This window comes from Pelophylax lessonae (genome assembly GCF_965119305.1).
Source record: "Pelophylax lessonae genome assembly, chromosome: 11".
In the NCBI taxonomy this organism is placed as follows: Eukaryota; Metazoa; Chordata; class Amphibia; order Anura; family Ranidae; genus Pelophylax; species Pelophylax lessonae.
Genome location: NC_138778.1, coordinates 171,828,266 through 171,846,569, shown reverse-complemented (window position 1 = coordinate 171,846,569; position 18,304 = coordinate 171,828,266). Strand labels below are relative to the sequence as shown.

General features: G+C 46.7%; 1 protein-coding gene across 1 annotated transcript in view; it reads left to right on the top strand.

Annotated features, from left to right (window-relative positions):
* The window catches only part of ZNF652 (zinc finger protein 652), a 100,232-nt gene extending 82,541 nt beyond the window's left edge, over positions 1 to 17,691 (top strand). Inside the window, exon 6 of the mRNA XM_082271418.1 lies at positions 16,051 to 17,691. Within this exon, the coding sequence (XP_082127544.1) occupies positions 16,051 to 16,565 (515 nt within the window). The 3' untranslated portion in view covers positions 16,566 to 17,691. The remainder of the gene's footprint in view (positions 1 to 16,050) is intronic.
* The last annotated feature ends 613 nt before the right edge of the window (positions 17,692 to 18,304 follow it).

The following is an 18,304-nucleotide window of genomic DNA, read 5'->3' as shown; positions in this document are numbered from 1 at the left end:
TTCTTTGGATGTGGTTCAGGCAATCAGGGTGTACCTGGCGGCGACTTCCGAAAATTGTATTCCCTGTTTGTCCTTACGGATGGACCCCGTAAGGGGCTAACGGAGTCTGCTGTGACCATTTCCAGATGGATCAGGTGGACGGTGGGGCAGACCTATTCCATTTAGGCTGCATTCACATGTCAGCGTATGGATCCCGGGCAGAATCGCCGCGATTCCGCCCGCGATCCGGAGATTATTGCAAATCGCGGGACGCCTGTGCATTGCCCGTGATTTGCAATAGCACCCCAAACGCTGAGCGATGTTGCCGCAATTTCCGCCTGCCGAATCTCGGTAACCGCGCAAAAAAATCGCGGGACGCAATACGCTCCAAAGAAGCTACTTTTGTGGGCGTAATGCGTCCCGCAATTTTTTTGCGCGATTCCGCAGGCAGAAATCGCGGCAACATCGCTCAGCGTTTGTGGTGCTATTGCAAATCACGGGCAACGCACAGGCGTCCCGCGATTTGCAATAATCTCCGGATCGCGGGCGGGATCGTGGCGATTCTGCCCGCGATCCATACGCTGACATGTGAATGCAGCCTAAGGGTCAGGATCCTTCTTTCCCTGTTAAGGTGCATTCTACGAGGGCGCTTAGTGCTTCTTGGGTCTTATGTCGGACATCAGTAGTGCAGGTTTGTAAGGCGACCACCTGGTTGTTCATGCACGCTTTCGCAAATTTCTATAAGGCGGATTTCTTGGCATCTGTGGATGCTGCCTTTTGGCTGCAAGGTTTTGCAGGCTGCTGTTGGAGAGGATTAGCCCTCTTTTGAGGGTGTATTTTTTTGGTCTTTCTTGGTTGAGCTCCTGTTTTACCTGGTTGGCTATGTTTAGCTTTTGGGAAATGTGTAAATTTCTGTGTTCCTCCCACCCCTCATGTTGACGCTGCTTTGGGACATCCCAAGGATCAAGAAGATATGGATCTGGGTCTGTCAGTGAACAAAAAAAAAAAAAAAAAAAAAAAATGGATTTTTCTCTAGCGCTCATTGACAGACGTAGTCCTCGGTGATACACCACCTTCGGGTTATGTTGCCTCCACAGGAGCAGGACTAGACAGGAAATTAAAAAGCTCTGGCCACACCCTAGGGGCAGTCCCTGAGGGTATATCCTCTCTCTCTCTCTGCCTCAGCAAATCAGTTATTTTCTGTCTAGTTAGGAGTAAGGACCTAGATACCTTGCTGGGATCTTAAGTCCTGGCAAGATTTTTTTCTTAAAGGATTTTTTAGACAGCTTTTTTTCCTCCTGTGTTCCTGTGAGATCTTCAAGCAAGAAAGCTGAACTGGGCGACGGGCTGGATGTTGAGATCCGGTGGTCACCCCAGTTCAGCCTACGAGCGCGTGCAGGCCATAGCTCCGCGCTGGGTCGGCCGCGACAAAGTCCCATTAAAGGACTGACCCCGCGAGTTAAACGTCTCGCTAAAACGCCAAAGACCATGAGTCACGGCGTCCATATCGGTCGACAGCCCTCCCGCCCCGGTGGAGAGGGGTTCTGTCAGAAGTTGGTGCCCGCCTGGTTCCGGTATGGTGAGTAGTATGTTCCCCCTTTTCCCCTGACGGGTCTTGTGGTGAACGCGGGCCCCTCTCTGTATGGTAAGATAGAGTCCCTCTCTATCCTATAAATGACACAGATCCTCCTACTTTGAGTGTGATTTTATGTGCAAAAAGCCAGGAGGCTTGGTTTGGGAGCTAACAATCTAATTGTATACATGTTAAAAAGATTATAATCTGTGGCATTCTGGGAATCTTACGGTGATAAGAATAAGCTACCTACCAGTCAGAAGCCACGGACATGTAGACTGCCTTCCTAATCAGATCTCCAGCTATTAGCAGGCCTCCCGAATGGCCATGCGGTCCGCCAGGGCCGGTACCGCCAACCACGCCAAATCCCCATGCAGAGAGAGTGTTGTGTGCCCTGCAGCACACCGCTATTCAGTACAGGCCGCCGCCATTTTTTTTGCTGGATCGCACGAGCCGCCATTTTGGCGTAGCCTCGTGTCTCCAGCATGGGGGCGGCCATGTTTGAGGTGATCCAAACACCTCGTGGAGCTAGGGGAGGCGCCGGAAGGCGTGCAGAGGGGCGGAGCCGCCTCCTTTCTTCCTGGGCAGCCAGCCAAAAGACTTCCTGTTTGTCAAGACAGCGCTGTAACCTGTTGCAGTTAAACTGAGCATCAAGTGGTGAGCCTGGGGGTCTATCTCTCTCTCTCGATCGATAGGGATCCCTAGCAGGTAACACTAAGGGGCTTTTTGTGGCGCTGGGGGTCTGAAAAAAAAAAAAAAAAAAAAAGTTTATTTTTGAATTATATTATCCAGGAAGTGACTGGAATTATCATGGACCCTGCCACACATATTCCCCCACCTGTTTCCCTCGAGGGGGCCACGGGACCCGCCGGTGCACAGAGTGTAGAGTCATTTACAGCAATTTTGGAGTCTATGGTGGCTCGGGTGGAGGCGGCCTGTCAGGGACGGGGGTCAAGGAAGCGACCCCCGCCTACCCCTATACTATCTGACACCTCTGACTCTGATTCAGAGATGGTCACTGCAGTTGCAGGTTCCTCTGCAAAGGCTGTTATCCCAGGTAAAGCCCCCTCAGACAGTGAGGAGGACGCTTCTTCTTCTGCTATAATTCAGGAAGAAGCATTGGTGGACGCACTAGTTGTGGCAGTGCAGGAAACCTTAAAACTTGAGGCTTTACCGGCAGAGGCAACTGAAACAGAGATTCCTTTTGGTACTAATAAGCCCATCAAAACGGTGAAGGTTTTTCCTGTACCCAAATGTTTCGGTAATCAGATTAAAGGAGAATGGGAGCATTCTAAACGTACCTTTACTATTTCCAAGCGTATTGCTAGACGCTATCCGTTTGAGGAATCCATCATTAAGAAATGGACGGTACCACCAGTGGTGGATCCACCTATTTCCAGGCTGAATAAAGCCACGGTTATCCCAGTGGAGGACACTTCGTCCTTTAAGGATCCGGTGGATCGAAAGATGAAAGCAGAGTCCCGCACCATCTTCTCTCTAATAGGGTCAGCATTTAGACCAGTAATTGTTATTGGTCTAGTTTCCCAGACACTTACGGAATGGGCGAAAATGGTACGCCAAGACCTTAGGGGAAAAGATATTCACCAGGAGACATCTGATTTGATGGAACAGATTATACAAGGGCTACAGTTTATCTGTGACGCAGCCTTGGACACTACTCCCTTATTAGGGCATGCATCTATGTCAGCGGTGATCCTCAGACGTGTGCTGTGGTTAAAATGCTGGTCAGCTGACCTAGGTTCCAAAAAGACCTTGACAAATCTCCCTTTTCAGGGGAATCGTCTATTTGGGGCCAACCTAGATGAAATCATCAAGGATGCCACTGGGGGCAAGAGCACTTTTTTGCCACAGGCTGCTAAAGCTAAGGGACCTCGCAACAAGCGAGGACCTTTCTTTACCGCCCATAAAGGGCGCCCGGCTGGTACTAGCGGGAAAGGCAAGACTCCTCCAGGAGGGTTCAAGAAGGGCTGGTCGGACAAGCAGAGGACCAACCCAGCCAAACCCGAAGCAAAGGAGTACACAGCCTGAAGGTGCGCCCCCACCCGGTTTCAGGGTGGGGGGACGTTTTCACCGGTATTCAGGACATTAGATCGAGCTTCAACCACTACTACCGGTGCGATTCTTCCCTTCCAACATTTAAGTACTACAGGAAGCGGTACTTACCGTTCCCTGAATAGATCTTTTCCTTTACCTTTTCCTAAGATTAGTCCCTATACCTCACAGGAATCGGATCTGGTTGACCAGATAGGCCAAGTAGCCTCTAGTCGGGTGACTTCGGTCCCTGAGGTTCAACCAGAAAAGATCACCCTTCCTGATATCAGTCAGGTATCTGATAAATGTGTGGGAACAGAAAACGACCAGACTTTCTTGGATGGTCGGGGCCAGATACCTCTAGGGACGCCTGGTTCAGATTCTATCAGCGCCAGTGGTCCTAGAAATTCTAGGCTGGCCTCCTCAAGCCGGCCTGGCCGACTTGGACATGCTAGTCGCAGACGTTCCGTGGGAACTTCGTCTCCGGGAGTGTCTGTGGTCTCAAGGACCAATTTACCATCATGCTTTACAGTCGCTGGGTTTAATGGCCTGGCCATTGAGACCCAAGTACTGAAGGACAGAGGTTTGTCTACTTCAGTCATTCCTACCCTTATTAAAGCAAGGAAAGCGACTTCCAGCAAGGTCTATTATCACACATGGAAGACTTATATTGCGTGGTGCGAATCTTTAGGATTTCCTCCACGTACCTATTCGGTGACTCGAATATTGGCCTTTTTGCAACAAGGGGTTGAGCAGAAGCTAGCCTTGAGCACCATCAAGGGTCAAGTTTCAGCATTAGCAATCTTCTTTCAGAAACCTTTAGCTACCAAGTCCTTGGTGCGGAATTTCATCCAGGGGGTGCGGCACCTGGCTCCTCCAGTCCGCGCGCCCTTACCGCCCTGGGATCTTAATTTGGTTTTGTCGGTTCTACAGAAACCTCCCTTTGAAAACATCAGGGAGATTCCCTTGCTTACTTTATCCCAGAAGGTGGCCTTCTTGGTGGCTATTACTTCTGCTCGCAGGGTGTCAGAACTGGCTGCATTATCATGCCAGTCCCCATACCTAGTGATTCATAGGGATAAGGTAGTACTTCATCCTAAGCCATCTTTTCTTCCTAAGGTGGTTTCAGATTTTCATCTGAATGAAGATATTGTACTACCTTCCTTGTGTCCTCAGCCCAAGCATCATCGGGAACATGCGTTGCATTCCTTAGATGTGGTTCGGGCAATCAGGGTATACCTGAAAGCTACGGAATCATTCCGTAAGACGGATTCACTTTTTGTGATCACGGATGGCCCCAGAAAGGGTTTGCCTGCATCTGCCGCGACCATTGCCAAATGGATTAGACAAACGGTGGTACAGGCTTATTCTATTAAGGGTCAGAGTCCTCCATTCCCTGTTAGGGCGCAGTCCACTCGAGCGCTCAGTACTTCCTGGGCCTTTCGCCATCAGGCGTCAGTGGTCCAGGTATGTAAGGCGGCCACCTGGTCGTCGGTACATACCTTTACAAAATTCTAAAAAATTGATGTGACGGCATCGGCGGATGCCTCATTTGGCCGCAAGGTTTTGCAGGCCGCAATTTGAGGAGACCGGTGGTCTACCTCGAGGGTTTTTTTCTGTTTGAAAAAAAAAAAAAAAATTTTTTTTTCTCTTTTTTGTTGAGTCTCATCATTAAGGATGAGCATTGTAAACTTCTAGTTGGCACCGGTTGGGCCTTCTAGATTGGGATTTGATTTCCATTTTCCCACCCCTCATTTGTGATACTGCTCTGGGACGTCCCGAAGGTGGTGTATCACCGAGGACTACGTCTGTCAATGAGCGCTAGAGAAAAATGGATTTTTGTAAAATCTTACCGTAAAATCCTTTTCTCTTAGCTCATTGACAGACGTAGTCCCCGCCCCTCTGTTTTTGAGTTGGGTTGGGTTAAAATCTCTAAAGACTGCTTTTTCACATAACTGATTTGCTGAGGCAGAGAGAGAGAAGGATATACCCTCTGGGACTGCCCCTAGGGTGTGGCCAGAGCTTTTTAATTTCCTGTCTAGTCCTGCTCCTGTGGAGGCAACATAACCCGAAGGTGGTGTATCACCGAGGACTACGTCTGTCAATGAGCTAAGAGAAAAGGATTTTACGGTAAGATTTTACAAAAATCCATTTTTTGTCTTACCGTTAAATCCTTTTCTCTGATGTTCATTGACAGACACAGCACCTGCCTCTTTATTGAGTTAGGTTTTATGTTCTTCTGAAACTGCTTGTTATAAACTGAAGACCTAGAGCAGGAAGTGGGCGTATACCTCCTGGGACTGCCCTATAGGCGTAGTCAAACTTTTTTCCGACTAGTGTCCTACTCCTGTAGGGGGCAGCATAAACTCGGTAAGACCAAAATCCATTTTTTTTTACTTTTTTTTGCAATAAAAAAACCTTGCCAATAAAAAAAATCTTTCTTTATAAATTTAGGCCAATATGTATTACGTATTTTGGTAAAGAAAATCCCAATAAGTGTTTATTGGTTTGCACAAATGTTATAGTAACTATAAACTATGGTGTGTGTGTGTATGTAAAAATATATAATATATAGGATTTTTTTTTTTATACTAGTAATGGTGGGGATCATCAACTTATAGCGGGAATGCGATATTGTGGCGGACAATTTGACACTGACACTAAGTGACACCAATACAGTGAACAGTGCTAAAATTGCACTGTCCTTGTACTAATGATACTGGCTGAGAAGGGGTTAAACACCTAGGGCGCTCAAAGGGTTAAATGTGTGCCTAGCCAGTGTTTAGGTGTACACTGATGCTTTCACTAAGGGATATGATCGATTTTTTTACATATGCAGAGCTCCGTCCAGCTTCTCTCCTCGACAATTGGTGGGTGCCTGCAGACATCCATTGGCCGGTACCCGCTGATCAGCTTCTGCGGTTACTAATCACAGCAGAAGCTGCGCGCCCCTCTATCCGAAAATGCAGAGTTGCGTACATATACGTGATTCTGCACTAAACGGTTGCCCTGTAGCAGTAAATCTAGGGCAGTCGGCAAGTGGTTAATGTGCAAAAGTAAGTATATATGAACTGTTGTTCCAAAATGAAAACCATGCTTTTTACTACCTCTTTTTGATATAGCGTGGCTATTTTTACGATTTCTTGCTATTCCGCTTCCTGGTAGCTTTATTTGCCCACAGTCCGTTATCTCTAAATCTTGTGCGTGCGCATTTTAACATTCGACTGCAGCATTGACAGCCAAAATAAAGAAATTTTTCCCCCTTCTGTAGTTGCACTCGGCTCTAGTTTACACACTGAAGAGTGTCTATAGTGCATAGAGGAAGGATTATAAATGTGATCTCTGCGAGTAGATCACTCCCCCTTCTGTTATTGCTCTCCATTGCTTCATTAGAATAACTTACTGCCAGTAGCCCATGGAACATGGAAGCTGACTCCTCTGCTTTTTGCATGAGCAGCCCTTTGCAGACTTAGACTATCAGCGCGGCACCCTCAGTTATGGGAGCTACTCATTGGCTGTCAAATGCTTTTTCCCTGCCATTTGCTCTGCTCTATATGATCTGTAAGAGGCATGATCTCATACAAGGCACCTCAAAGAAAGTGGTTAGTAGACCGTCTGTCCGGCATGGTGATACAATAGGGAGCTGAGGGAAGCTTTCACAAATTCTGGGATCACTCTATAAACCTTTCCTCTCTCCCCTCAACTCGCTCCGATGTACTTTCAGCCCCCTCATCCCAACACATCAGCTGTCATAATCCCCATCTCACTACGTTGTCAGCTCCATGCATTTTGCTCTTTCTGCGGATAGAAAACCCTTTAATGCTTCCTTAGAGAAGAAGGTATTAAGGAGGGGACCTTTGACACAGAAAATAATTTCTGTAGAGGACAGAATGCAGGATTTGACAAACCTTAACATTCTGCTCATTGGAGACAACTTGCTGACCCAGCAGAAAAAATAACATAGAGGGTAATGGGAGCTCACTTTATTCTGTGAGGGAACTTCTGACTGAGATGACAGGGCTTGAGTGACAAGACAGTCACATAAGATCAGGAGGGAAGACTGTTATCGTGATAACTGCTACTTCTGTTTCCCGGGTGATCAACATTTCTCTGGCAGAGGGAGTTGCAGTTTTTTGCAACCTCTCACATGCCAAACATGCTTTCCAGACTTCACATGTGCAGTGGAGATTTCCATACAATTTAGGGACTTGGGAAAGGAGGGAAATAGGGAGCCTGAAGAACACTGATTAGTATCTGCTCAAAAAGAGCTTTGCAAAACTTTCTGATGTCTGTAAAGTTCCACTTTAAAGCTGAATTCCAGAAAACATTTAAGTCCAAGGAGGTGCGTAACATCTCCTAAACATATCTCTATTTGTATCTGACAGGTTTATGACTCTGCCAGAGCATACACTGAAAATTGGGACGGTGAGAGGTAGACAGAGCAGTTATGCCTATCCCTCCCCTCTGCTGCCCATTCAGAGAAGCCTTTGTCTTTTGTGAATTCACATAATAGAAAGGCTTCTGTGATTAGGCAGGGGGAGGGGAGGGGGCAGACATAGCGGCTGCACCAGCTCTAATGTTGAAAATGCTTAGACCTGAGGTATCCGGGTCGGGCTCCCTGAAATACAGTGATAGCCTTCTTCCAGGAGTGCAATAAAACGGTCAGTTTTAAATAATAGAGATACACCCAGGAGGTGTCATGTACCTCCTTGGACTTAACTCATAGTGTGCCTTCGCTTTTTACAAAGGGGCAGAATTCCTGGAAATTAGATTTAACTTGACAATAACCCTAGCGCAATATCTGAAAATTAGAAACGCACAGATGCACGCTCCTAGTTCTCGGATGCAAGGCTGATTAACATTCTCATGGCAAGGGACATTTTATTTTTCAAATTATAAAGTTTTAGTCACAAAGGGGCCAAGCATTCCTTGGTACAGGGGGTCCTCAAACCTTTTAAACGGGGCCAGTTCACTGTCCCTCAGACTGCTGGGTGCGGAACTATAGTTTGAAAAAAAAAAAATACGAGCAAATTACTATGTACACTGCACATATCGTATTATGCAGAATGCAGGGTTCAGTAGTGCTTGGCACTCGGAATGCAGGGATCAGGAGTGTTACACTCAGAATGCAGAGATCTGGAATGCATTGTGCTCAGAATCCAGGGATCTGGAGTTGGTTGCGCTCAGAGCGCAGGATTCGGGAGCGGGTTGCGCTCGGAGCGCAGGATTCGGGAGCGGGTTGCGCTCGGAGCGCAGGATTCGGGAGCGGGTTGGGCTCGGAGCGCATGGTTCGGGAGCGGGTTGCGCTCGGAGCGCATGGTTCGGGAGCGGGTTGCGCTCGGAGCGCAGGGTTCGGGAGGGGGTTGCGCTCGGAGCGCAGGGTTCGGGAGGGGGTTGCGCTCGGAGCGCAGGGTTCGGGAGGGGGTTGCGCTCGGAGCGCAGGGTTCGGGAGGGGGTTGCGCTCGGAGCGCAGGGTTCGGGAGCGGATTGAGCTCGGAGCGCAGGTTTCGGGAGCGTGTCGGAGTGTAATGGGAAGGGTGGTAGAGGACACAGCTATGGCCGCACACGTGTCCTCTACTTTGCTCCCCCTTTCCCCTATAGCAGTGACCTCTGCCCCCCCCCCCTTTTCCCTCCCATAGCAGTGTCCTACCTCACAGCCAAGAGCAGAAGGCAGCACAGTTCTGGACAGAGGCCAGGAACGGGAGCCAGCAGAGTGACTTTTCATATTGGCAAGCTTGTGATTGGTTGCTTAGGACCGCCCTGTGTTCTAGCAACCAATCACCTGCAGTTTACCTTCAAAAGTTAATTTGGGCAGCTCCTTCTCCTGCCCTCCGTCCTGAGGTAAGCTGCCTTCTGCTCTCTGCTATTCACTGATGACAGCGACGGAGGAGGCTTGCGGAGCGGGATCCATGGTAGGGCCAGTATTGAGGGGCAGGCTGGGTAAATGACCTTGGCGAGCCGTATCTGAGCCATAGTTTGAGGAACCCTGCCTTAGTACTTTGCAGATGGTGCGAACTGTAAGTTGCTGCTGGATACATTTTAATATCATTTGTGGCTACTAAAATTTACTTAAGCCAGCCATACATGGATCGAAATCTGACTCGTTCAGCAGAGATCTGCGGAATTCAGATCCATTTATGGGCAGGCTTGTTGTTAAGAAGTCAATTTACCAAATAAACTTTTGTACAACTGCCGCTGACCGCATGGATCCGTGTATTCTGACAGCAGAGAAATCTCTCCGCTTTCAAAAAATAAAGGCACAGTGGGAGGATTTCCCCCCATCCACATCTAACGTGGATGGGAAAGTCAGGTTTGTTTGTTTTTTGTTTTTTTTACCAACCGGTTGAGTAAAAAAAAAAAAAAATCTGTGGGCTGCCTTATTTTAGTGTGAATTAGCAAAATGTATTTGTTTTAGGTCTGTGTTTGTGCTTCTATTTTTGTCAAAGTTTAAACTTATAAATTGCATGTGAATCAGTTGGGTTTGGGTGATGCATTTTGCTTTAGTTATGTCTATAATAATCTTGCTTACCTTAAATCACACATAGACAATTGGGATTTTTTGCCTTTAGTCAATAGGAGTAGAATAAACATTTCCCTTTTTTACACTGTGTACACCAGTAAGCATCGGGGCTTTTTCAGCCTTGTTTATGCAGATTGTTGTTTGGCCCTGATGTTCCTTCAAGAGGAATAATGATTCATCTCATGTTATTAAAGGTTGTTTTTTGCATTTTATTTGTTGAAAGGATTAGCTGGGTGGGGTGGTTCATGTTCTGTGCTCTCTTCACTTTCTTCAGTCAGGTAGGGTTAAGTCCCAGGGAACTCCACGCTTGCTCAGAACCTTCTGGCCAATTGGGCTCAACTTTTCGCACACATTAAATCAGGGGCGTCCTACCTTTTGACCTTCCTTGGCCACATTGGAAGAAGAGGAATTGCCTTGGGCCACAGTTGCTTGGGCACGGCAGCCTAGCACCATTTTTGAACTGCAGCAGCAGGGAAATTGCATGGTGCATTTTTTAGGAGGATCCCGCACCTGAGAACTCGCTGCGTTTAAAGATGCTTGGGGTTGTCATTAGGAATGTCAGGTAGCTTCATGTGTCTTTAAATAGCAGTGCGTTTTGGCTGCGGGTGGTTGCGGGAGCTGGGGCAGCCCTTAATTCCCACAACTACCCGCAGTAGTGTGAACCTAGCCTAAATTCAAGTGCATGGCTGAAGAGACTACATCCCTCAAAGGCCAAATCAACTCTGGTGTTTCTTGGAGATGTCATCAGCAACGCAATTAGAGTGCCCAGTGTATCTGTATGGGCATTAGACCCATGCATAGTTACATAGTTAGTGAGGTTGAAAAAAGACATCAGTCCATCCAGTTCAACCTATGATGCGTGTGTGTTTGCTTTTAACCGTACATTGTATACCCCTGTATGTTGTGGTCTTTAAGGTGTCCATCTAATAGTTTTTTGAAACTATCAATGCTCCCTGCTGATATGACTGCTTGTGGAAGAGAATTCCACATCCTTACCGTTCTTACAGTGAAGAACCCCTTACGCACTTTAAGGTTAAACCGCCTTTCCTCTAGTTTTAGTGAGTGGCCACGTGTCTTATTGTATCTCCTTTCTCTGAATAGTTTGTTCCTTATGCTCGGGTCACCAGTACAGTATTTGTACATTGATATCATATCCCCCCTCAATCGTCTTTTCTCCAGAGAGAAAAGGTTCAGGGCTTGTAGTCTTTCCTCATAGCTAATGTCCTCCATTCCCCTAATTATTTTTGTTGCCCTTCTCTGGACTTTCTCCAGTTCCAGCACATCCTTCCTGAGGACCGGTGCCCAGAACTGGACAGCATACTCCAGATGTGGCCGGACCAGAGTCTTGTAGAGTGGGAGAATAATCTCTTTATTTCTGGAGTGAATCCCCTTTTTTATACATCCCAGTATTCTGTTGGCTTTGCTTGCGGCGGCTTGGCATTGCATGCCACTGCCAAGCTTGTTGTCTACCAGTATCCCCAAGTCCTTTTCCATCCTAGACTCACCCAGAGGTTCCCCCCCTAGTGAGTAGCTTGCTTTCTGGTTTCTGGCCCCCAAGTGCATTACTTTACATTTATCAACATTAAACCTCATCTGCCATGTAGTTGCCCACCCCGTTATTTTGTTCAGGTCTGCTTGCAAGGTTTCCACATCCTGCATAGAAGATATTGGCATGCCTAGTTTAGTATCATCTGCAAATACTGAGATTGTGCTAGATATCCCCTCCTCTAGATCATTTATGAACAAATTAAACAGGATTGGTCCCAGGACAGAACCCTGGGGGACCCCACTTTCCACACCCGCCCAATCCGAGTACTCCCCATTAATCACCACCCTCTGTACTCTCCCCTGGAGCCAGTTCTCTATCCAGTTACTCACCTTCTGATCCATACCTACCTTCCTTAGTTTGTACAGTAATCGTTTGTGGGGAACGGTGTCAAAGGCCTTTGCAAAGTCCAGATACACCACATCCACAGGCTTACCTTTATCTAGGTGGCTGCTCACTTCATCGTAGAAGGTTAATAGATTGGTTTGGCACGAACGATTTTTCATGAATCCATGCTGATTACTACTTATAATACCGTTTTCATTACTAAAGTCTTGTATGTGGTCCCTTAACATCCCCTCCAAAATTTTGCAGACTATAGATGTTAGGCTGACCGGCCTATAGTTACCCGGGATATATCTCGGCCCCTTCTTAAATATTGGTACCACGTTGGCTTTTTTCCAATCAGCTGGCACCATACCCGTCTGTAAACTATCCTTAAAGATCAAGAATAATGGTCTGGCGATCACCTGGCTGAGCTCATTAAGAACCCTTGGGTGCAAGCCATCCGGTCCCGGGGATTTATTTATGTTAAGTTTCTCTAGTTTGGCTCTAAGTCTATCTTCTGTTAGCCATGGTGTCACTTCCTGAGGTGTATTATTTAGTTCGGCCTTACAAGCTGGGTTTGTGTAGCCCCCCGAATTCTTTTGTGAAGACTGAAGAGAAGAAATGATTTAACACTTCCGCCTTTTCTCTGTCCTCAGTGGCCATATTTCCTTTATCATCTTTTATGGGGCCAATGTGTTCTGGCCTCGCTTTCTTACTGTTTATATACTTAAAAAACTTCTTGGGGTTCTTTTTGCTCTCCTCCGCTATATGTCTCTCGTGTTCTATTTTAGCCGCCCTGATTTCGTCTTTACATTTCTTATTACACTCTTTGTAGTGCTTAAATGCTGCCAATGAGCCCTCAGTCTTGTATTTTTTGAAGGCCTTTTCCTTAGCACTAATATGCATTTTTATGTTGGAGTTTAGCCATCCAGGGTTTATTTTTGCTCTTTTAAATTTATTTCCCTTTGGAATGCACTGGTCAATCCCCCTGTTTAGTATACTCTTGAAGCACTCCCATTTTTCCTCCGTGTTCTTTGTTCCCAGGGTTCTATCCCAATTGATATTTTCTAGCAGTGAGCGCAGTTTAGGGAAATTGGCTCTTTTGAAATTCAGTGTCCTTATATTACCCCTCTGCTTCCTATTACTGTAATTAATACTGAAACTTATTGACCTATGGTCACTGTTTCCCAAGTTGTCCCGTATTTCTATATCCGTGATCAGGTCTGTATCGTTGGTAATCAGTAGGTCAAGTACCGCATTGTTTCTTGTCGGTGCATGATATATGTTTAGATGCTTGCAACAAGCTTTCACAACTAAAACATAAAGTCTCCAGACATTTTGTTCTACCCGCTTCCTGAGATGAGATAGACTCTGCAAGGGATGACACTGGAGAGCATTAAGAGCAGGGGTGTCTATCCCGTGGCCCAGGAGAGTTCAGCATGCGACCCGGGCATATCTGGAGGAATGCCGTGCAAGAATAGAAGACACGGTGGCTGGCATGTATGGAAAGGATGCAGTGGATGCCGTACACCTATATGTATAGAGGCCGGTGCAACATAGAGAATGGAGGAACAGGCTCAGCTTAAGCGATGCGGGGGGGTGCCGCTTTTGTAAAAGCCATGAAGAAGAAAGTGCAAGGATTCTATTCCAGGCAAGGAAATTGCCGCTTGGCTGTATTAGGGGGGTACTGGAGTGGGCTGCTCGCCCCCACCCACAACATCTCCTCTACCTCCCCACACAGCACATACTAGGGTTGCCAACCGTCATTAAATTCAAGGACTGTTTTGGCACTTTTCCACTGCAAGTACCGGCTCGGCCCTGCTTGGCCCGGTTTGCTTTTCCACTGCTGGTACTGCATGGTACCGCATGGTACGGTGTTGGAACGGTTCGGTGCGGTTTGGTATGGTTTGCTTTTCCACTAAAGTAGTACTAAAGTTAAGTGGGTGGGATAACAACGGGGTGGGTGGGATTCTCTGACCAATCAGTGGCTAGTAGTGACTGCAAAGGATTGTGGGATATGGTACCTCTTGGAACCACAATCGAGGTGGTACTGTTTTTGAGAGCCGTACCGTTCGGTTCCATGCAGTGGGAAAGCGCCACCGTACCGAACCGTTCCTACACCATACCATGCAGTACCAGCAGTGGAAAAGCACAAAAGCGAGCCGAACTGTTCGGTTCCATGCAGTGGAAAAGAGCCATTTGTAAAATCCATTATTTTTATTGCTTAGGCTGGCCATACATTATACAATGGGGCCACTTGTGCGTGCTTGCTCCCTAGCCCCGCTGCTGCTTCCACTGACAGACAGCGGAACTCAACCAAGCCCCCTCGTCACTGAAGTTGATAGACAGGAGCTCCTGTTGCAATCAATCTGCCCAATGAGGCAGAAGACGGGGATCCTGCAGCAGAGAGTTTACTAAAGTGATTGTAAAGTCTCGTCTTTAAAAAAAAAAAAAATAACAAACATGTTATACCTACCTTCTCTGTGCAGTTGGTTTTTCACAGAACAGCCCGAATCCTCCTCTTCTCAGGTCTCTCATTCCTGCTCCTGGCCCCTCCCTCCTATTGAGTGCCCCCACAGCAAGCAGATTGCTATGGGGGCACCTGAGCCGAGCTGCAGCTCTGTGTCTCCATTCAGACATGGAGCTGCCGTTTGGCCCTGCCCCCTATCTCTCTCACGATTGGCCTCCCACAGCTGTCAGTCAGTGAGCCAATGGCGCTGCCGCTGTATCTCAGCCAATCAGGAGGCAGAGTCCCAGGGCGGCTGAGGTACTTGTGGACATTGCTGCAAGTATTGGGGGGGGGGGGGGGGGGCTGCTACACACAGAAGGCTTTTTATCCTAATGCAAAGAATGCATTAAATAACATACCTTCTTGACTTTACAACTCCTTTAAGGTAAAAAGAAAAAATTTGAGACACTTTAAAGAAGCAGGACTTTAAAAAAAAAAAAAAGAAAATTATTTATATTTTATTTGGATGCAGCATAACCGCTGCACTAATAGTAGTTAAAACATTTTTGGTCATCTTTTACAGGGTCCGTTTAACAGACTGACAACATTTATAACAGCCCTTGTTCTGTTCTGTACAGGACCCCAGCAGGCTTACCTGGCTTTGCCGGTACAGGCTGTGCATGGACTTCTATTTCACCAGTTGTCACTTGTTCAAATTGCTCTGCATAAGGGCCTGTGTCATTAGGCTGATCTTTGCACAAGAATTGCTTCACCTCCGATCGTCTATGGTAATTGACAACGGCTAGAAGCAGGTCAAATGCAAATCAGGAGGTGGTCAACTGTAGGTCAAATGTATCTGCATTGAGCTTGCATATGCCTAGTGAAATAAGTGGCCTTGGGTGATAACACATAGATGAAACCAACCTTCCCACCAAAGCTGTACCTGTTTTTCTGCAGCCCTCTCAACTCTACATCATTTCAAAGTGGAGAATTTATACAGCTTGCCTGAATTTTTTTTTTTTAAGGGGGGGGCTGAAGTTACTCTGCAGAGCTTAGTGAAAGCTGATTGGAGGGAAGGGGTACACCCCCTGCACACAGGAACAGAGCTGAGGCTGTCAATAACAGACTGTGTGCTGGAGCTCCCTCCCCTGTCACCTTTTTTTCTTTTGGTGCCAGAAGTGACTCATGCTGATGGCAGCGGTATGAGGCAGCAGACAGAAATGACACTTGGTGCTTTGAAGTGAGAGAAGTACACTCTATAGAGGGATATGTTTTGTTCATATTGTCTAAAGTTTACAACCACTTTAAATTTTAAGATTTGATTTTTTTTTTTTTTAAGGAAAATTCACTAGTGGGCTCAAAGTACAGAAATGTTACATTGTCCTCTTTAGGGTATTTTTACGTAGAAGTACACAAAAAAAAAATCCGCAGGCTTGTGATGCAGTAGCTGTGTGGAGATATGGAAGACAACAGTGCATAACTATTTAGTCTTCGGAAGAGCCCCGTTAGTGCTTACCACTACCCTAATAATGTCTGAAGTAGCAGACACCTCAACAAGCTGGAGGGTTTGGGTTTAACTAATCTATTTTTTTTTTATTTTGCAGGAGAGAAACCATTTATCTGTGAAATCTGTGGCAAGAGCTTCACCAGCCGCCCAAACATGAAACGTCACCGTAGGACCCATACAGGAGAAAAGCCTTACCCATGTGACGTGTGCGGCATGCGCTTCCGCTTCTCCAATATGCTGAAGGCTCACAAGGAGAAGTGCTTCCGGGTCACCAGTCCAGTGGGCGTTCCACCAGCCTTACAGATTGCTCTTAACAACCCTTCGCAAGGCATTACCAACCTCCAAACAGCCCACATACCGCCAAGCAGTCCCACGCCACCTCTGAACCTCAACGCCCTGAGTTCCCTGCCTCCACGGCCAATCCCTCATCCATTTTCCCACTTGCATCTGCATCCGCACTCCCATACTCACCACCTGGCAGTACCGCCAGTCCCACACCTGCCTCCACCGCCAGCTCTGTTCAAGAGCGAGGCACTGAACCACCGTGGACAGCCCGATGACAGTTTTCTACGGCACCTCGCAGAGAAGACCAGCGCAGGACAACACCATTAATGCTGGTGGCAGGCTCCAAGTAGCAGTGCCAACCTTATAGGATTGGTGCCCCGAGCGCCTGTCTGAGCGAACATCGTACTGGCCAGGCTACAACTACGTGACATGCCCTTGTTGTGTGCAGGGTGTATTAAGGGGTCATGAAAATGGAGCGCATTCAGACAATGTTTCAGGAAACGACTGTAGCGTAGAGCCGCGTCACCCCAGTGGGGTTGGCTGACTCACGATCACAATGCATTATTATAACCTATAAATTATCACGGCCGTGTTATCGGTCTGCCCCCTACAGGTAGCACCGCAGAGTGGCAGGGGGAAATACAGGCACTAACCATTTGTCTGCGATTACCCAGGCTTTAAACGAGTTAACAAGTAACGTAACGCCAAGAACGGTGAGCTCCCCAGATGGACAAATTTCAATCTACGCTGGGAAGACAAAAGAAGGAACCAATAGGGTCTTTTTCTCTCCCCACTGTATACTAATGTCTGAGACTGACAATTTCCTTTAAAGCATTAAATATTTTTTCCCCCCCTTTCACACTTCATGTTACATCCCCAGAAGGTATGCCGTCAAATCTGAGAACGATTGGACGGACCCCTATAATGTATTATTTTACTACCAAAATTATTTTAGAGGATTTTTTTGTATAGGCTGAATCTAGTCTGATGTATTTCAACAAAGATGTGTAATTTTTATTTTATTTTGTGTAGCTGTCCCTCCCTGTTTTTTATAACCATCTGGAAAAAAAAACTTAAATCACAAGCTTCCTTTTTTTTTTTTGGCCTTTTGGTAATACTTTTTGCTCCCAATTTGTAAAAGTGGTGTGCATTTAGGACTATTTTTTCAACTTTAAAAGTGCAGTTTCTGTTGCTGGTTCTATAGGGTTTCTGTTCTGGTCATACATCCGCAGCACACTTAACATTTGTTAACAGCTGCTATGCATTTTAGAGGTTCTTTAGAAAGTATTAAACCTTCTGCTTACAGATAGAAGTGTTCAGTGACTTACAGCCCTTGGTTCCTTATTAATGAACTCCAGCCAAACAACTAAATATAAAGATGAAATATTTGGAAGACTGCTAAAGGATTTGTATTTCTGCTTCTCCTGTTCTGAGATTTACGCAGCTCTACAAGCTGGGTAACATTGCTTAAGCTGGCCATAGCTCGTTTGAATCTCTGCTGGTTTAGCAGGAACCGGCTTGGATTAAAGCCACATATAGGAAGGCTGAATGCACCTAAGTCGATCGATCAACTTGGATACAACCAGCCTGCTGGTTTTCAAATGCAATTATTGCAAGCAGCTTTTATAGCTGCTAGCTATAATCACTGTCTTATCCCAACAGGGGTGGCTCCCCCCCCCCCCCCCCACCCCAGAAGAATACAATTGGTCGGCAGGAGGCATTCCCCCATCAATACTGTCATCCCATGGTTGCAGGAAAGAAATTTGCTCAGGTTATGGCTGGCCTTACTCTATTTTAGACTGTGAAGGGAGTACAGTGATGTCCTTTCTCCACTTTAGCCAGGTGCTTACAGTGGGAGAGCAGCGGTAGACTGATTAGGTTCTCTCAGCTCATTCTGTTCTCTCCTCCTATTGGCATTGTTCATTTTTATGCTTCATACCTAATTGACTCGCAATCCTGCCGCTCCCTTTTCAAATAAGAGGGTTGCTGTGTAGAGGATAGAAAAGAGGCTGATAGTCAAATTCCGATACTTACACTGGGTGCAATACAAAAAATGCAGTCGCTGT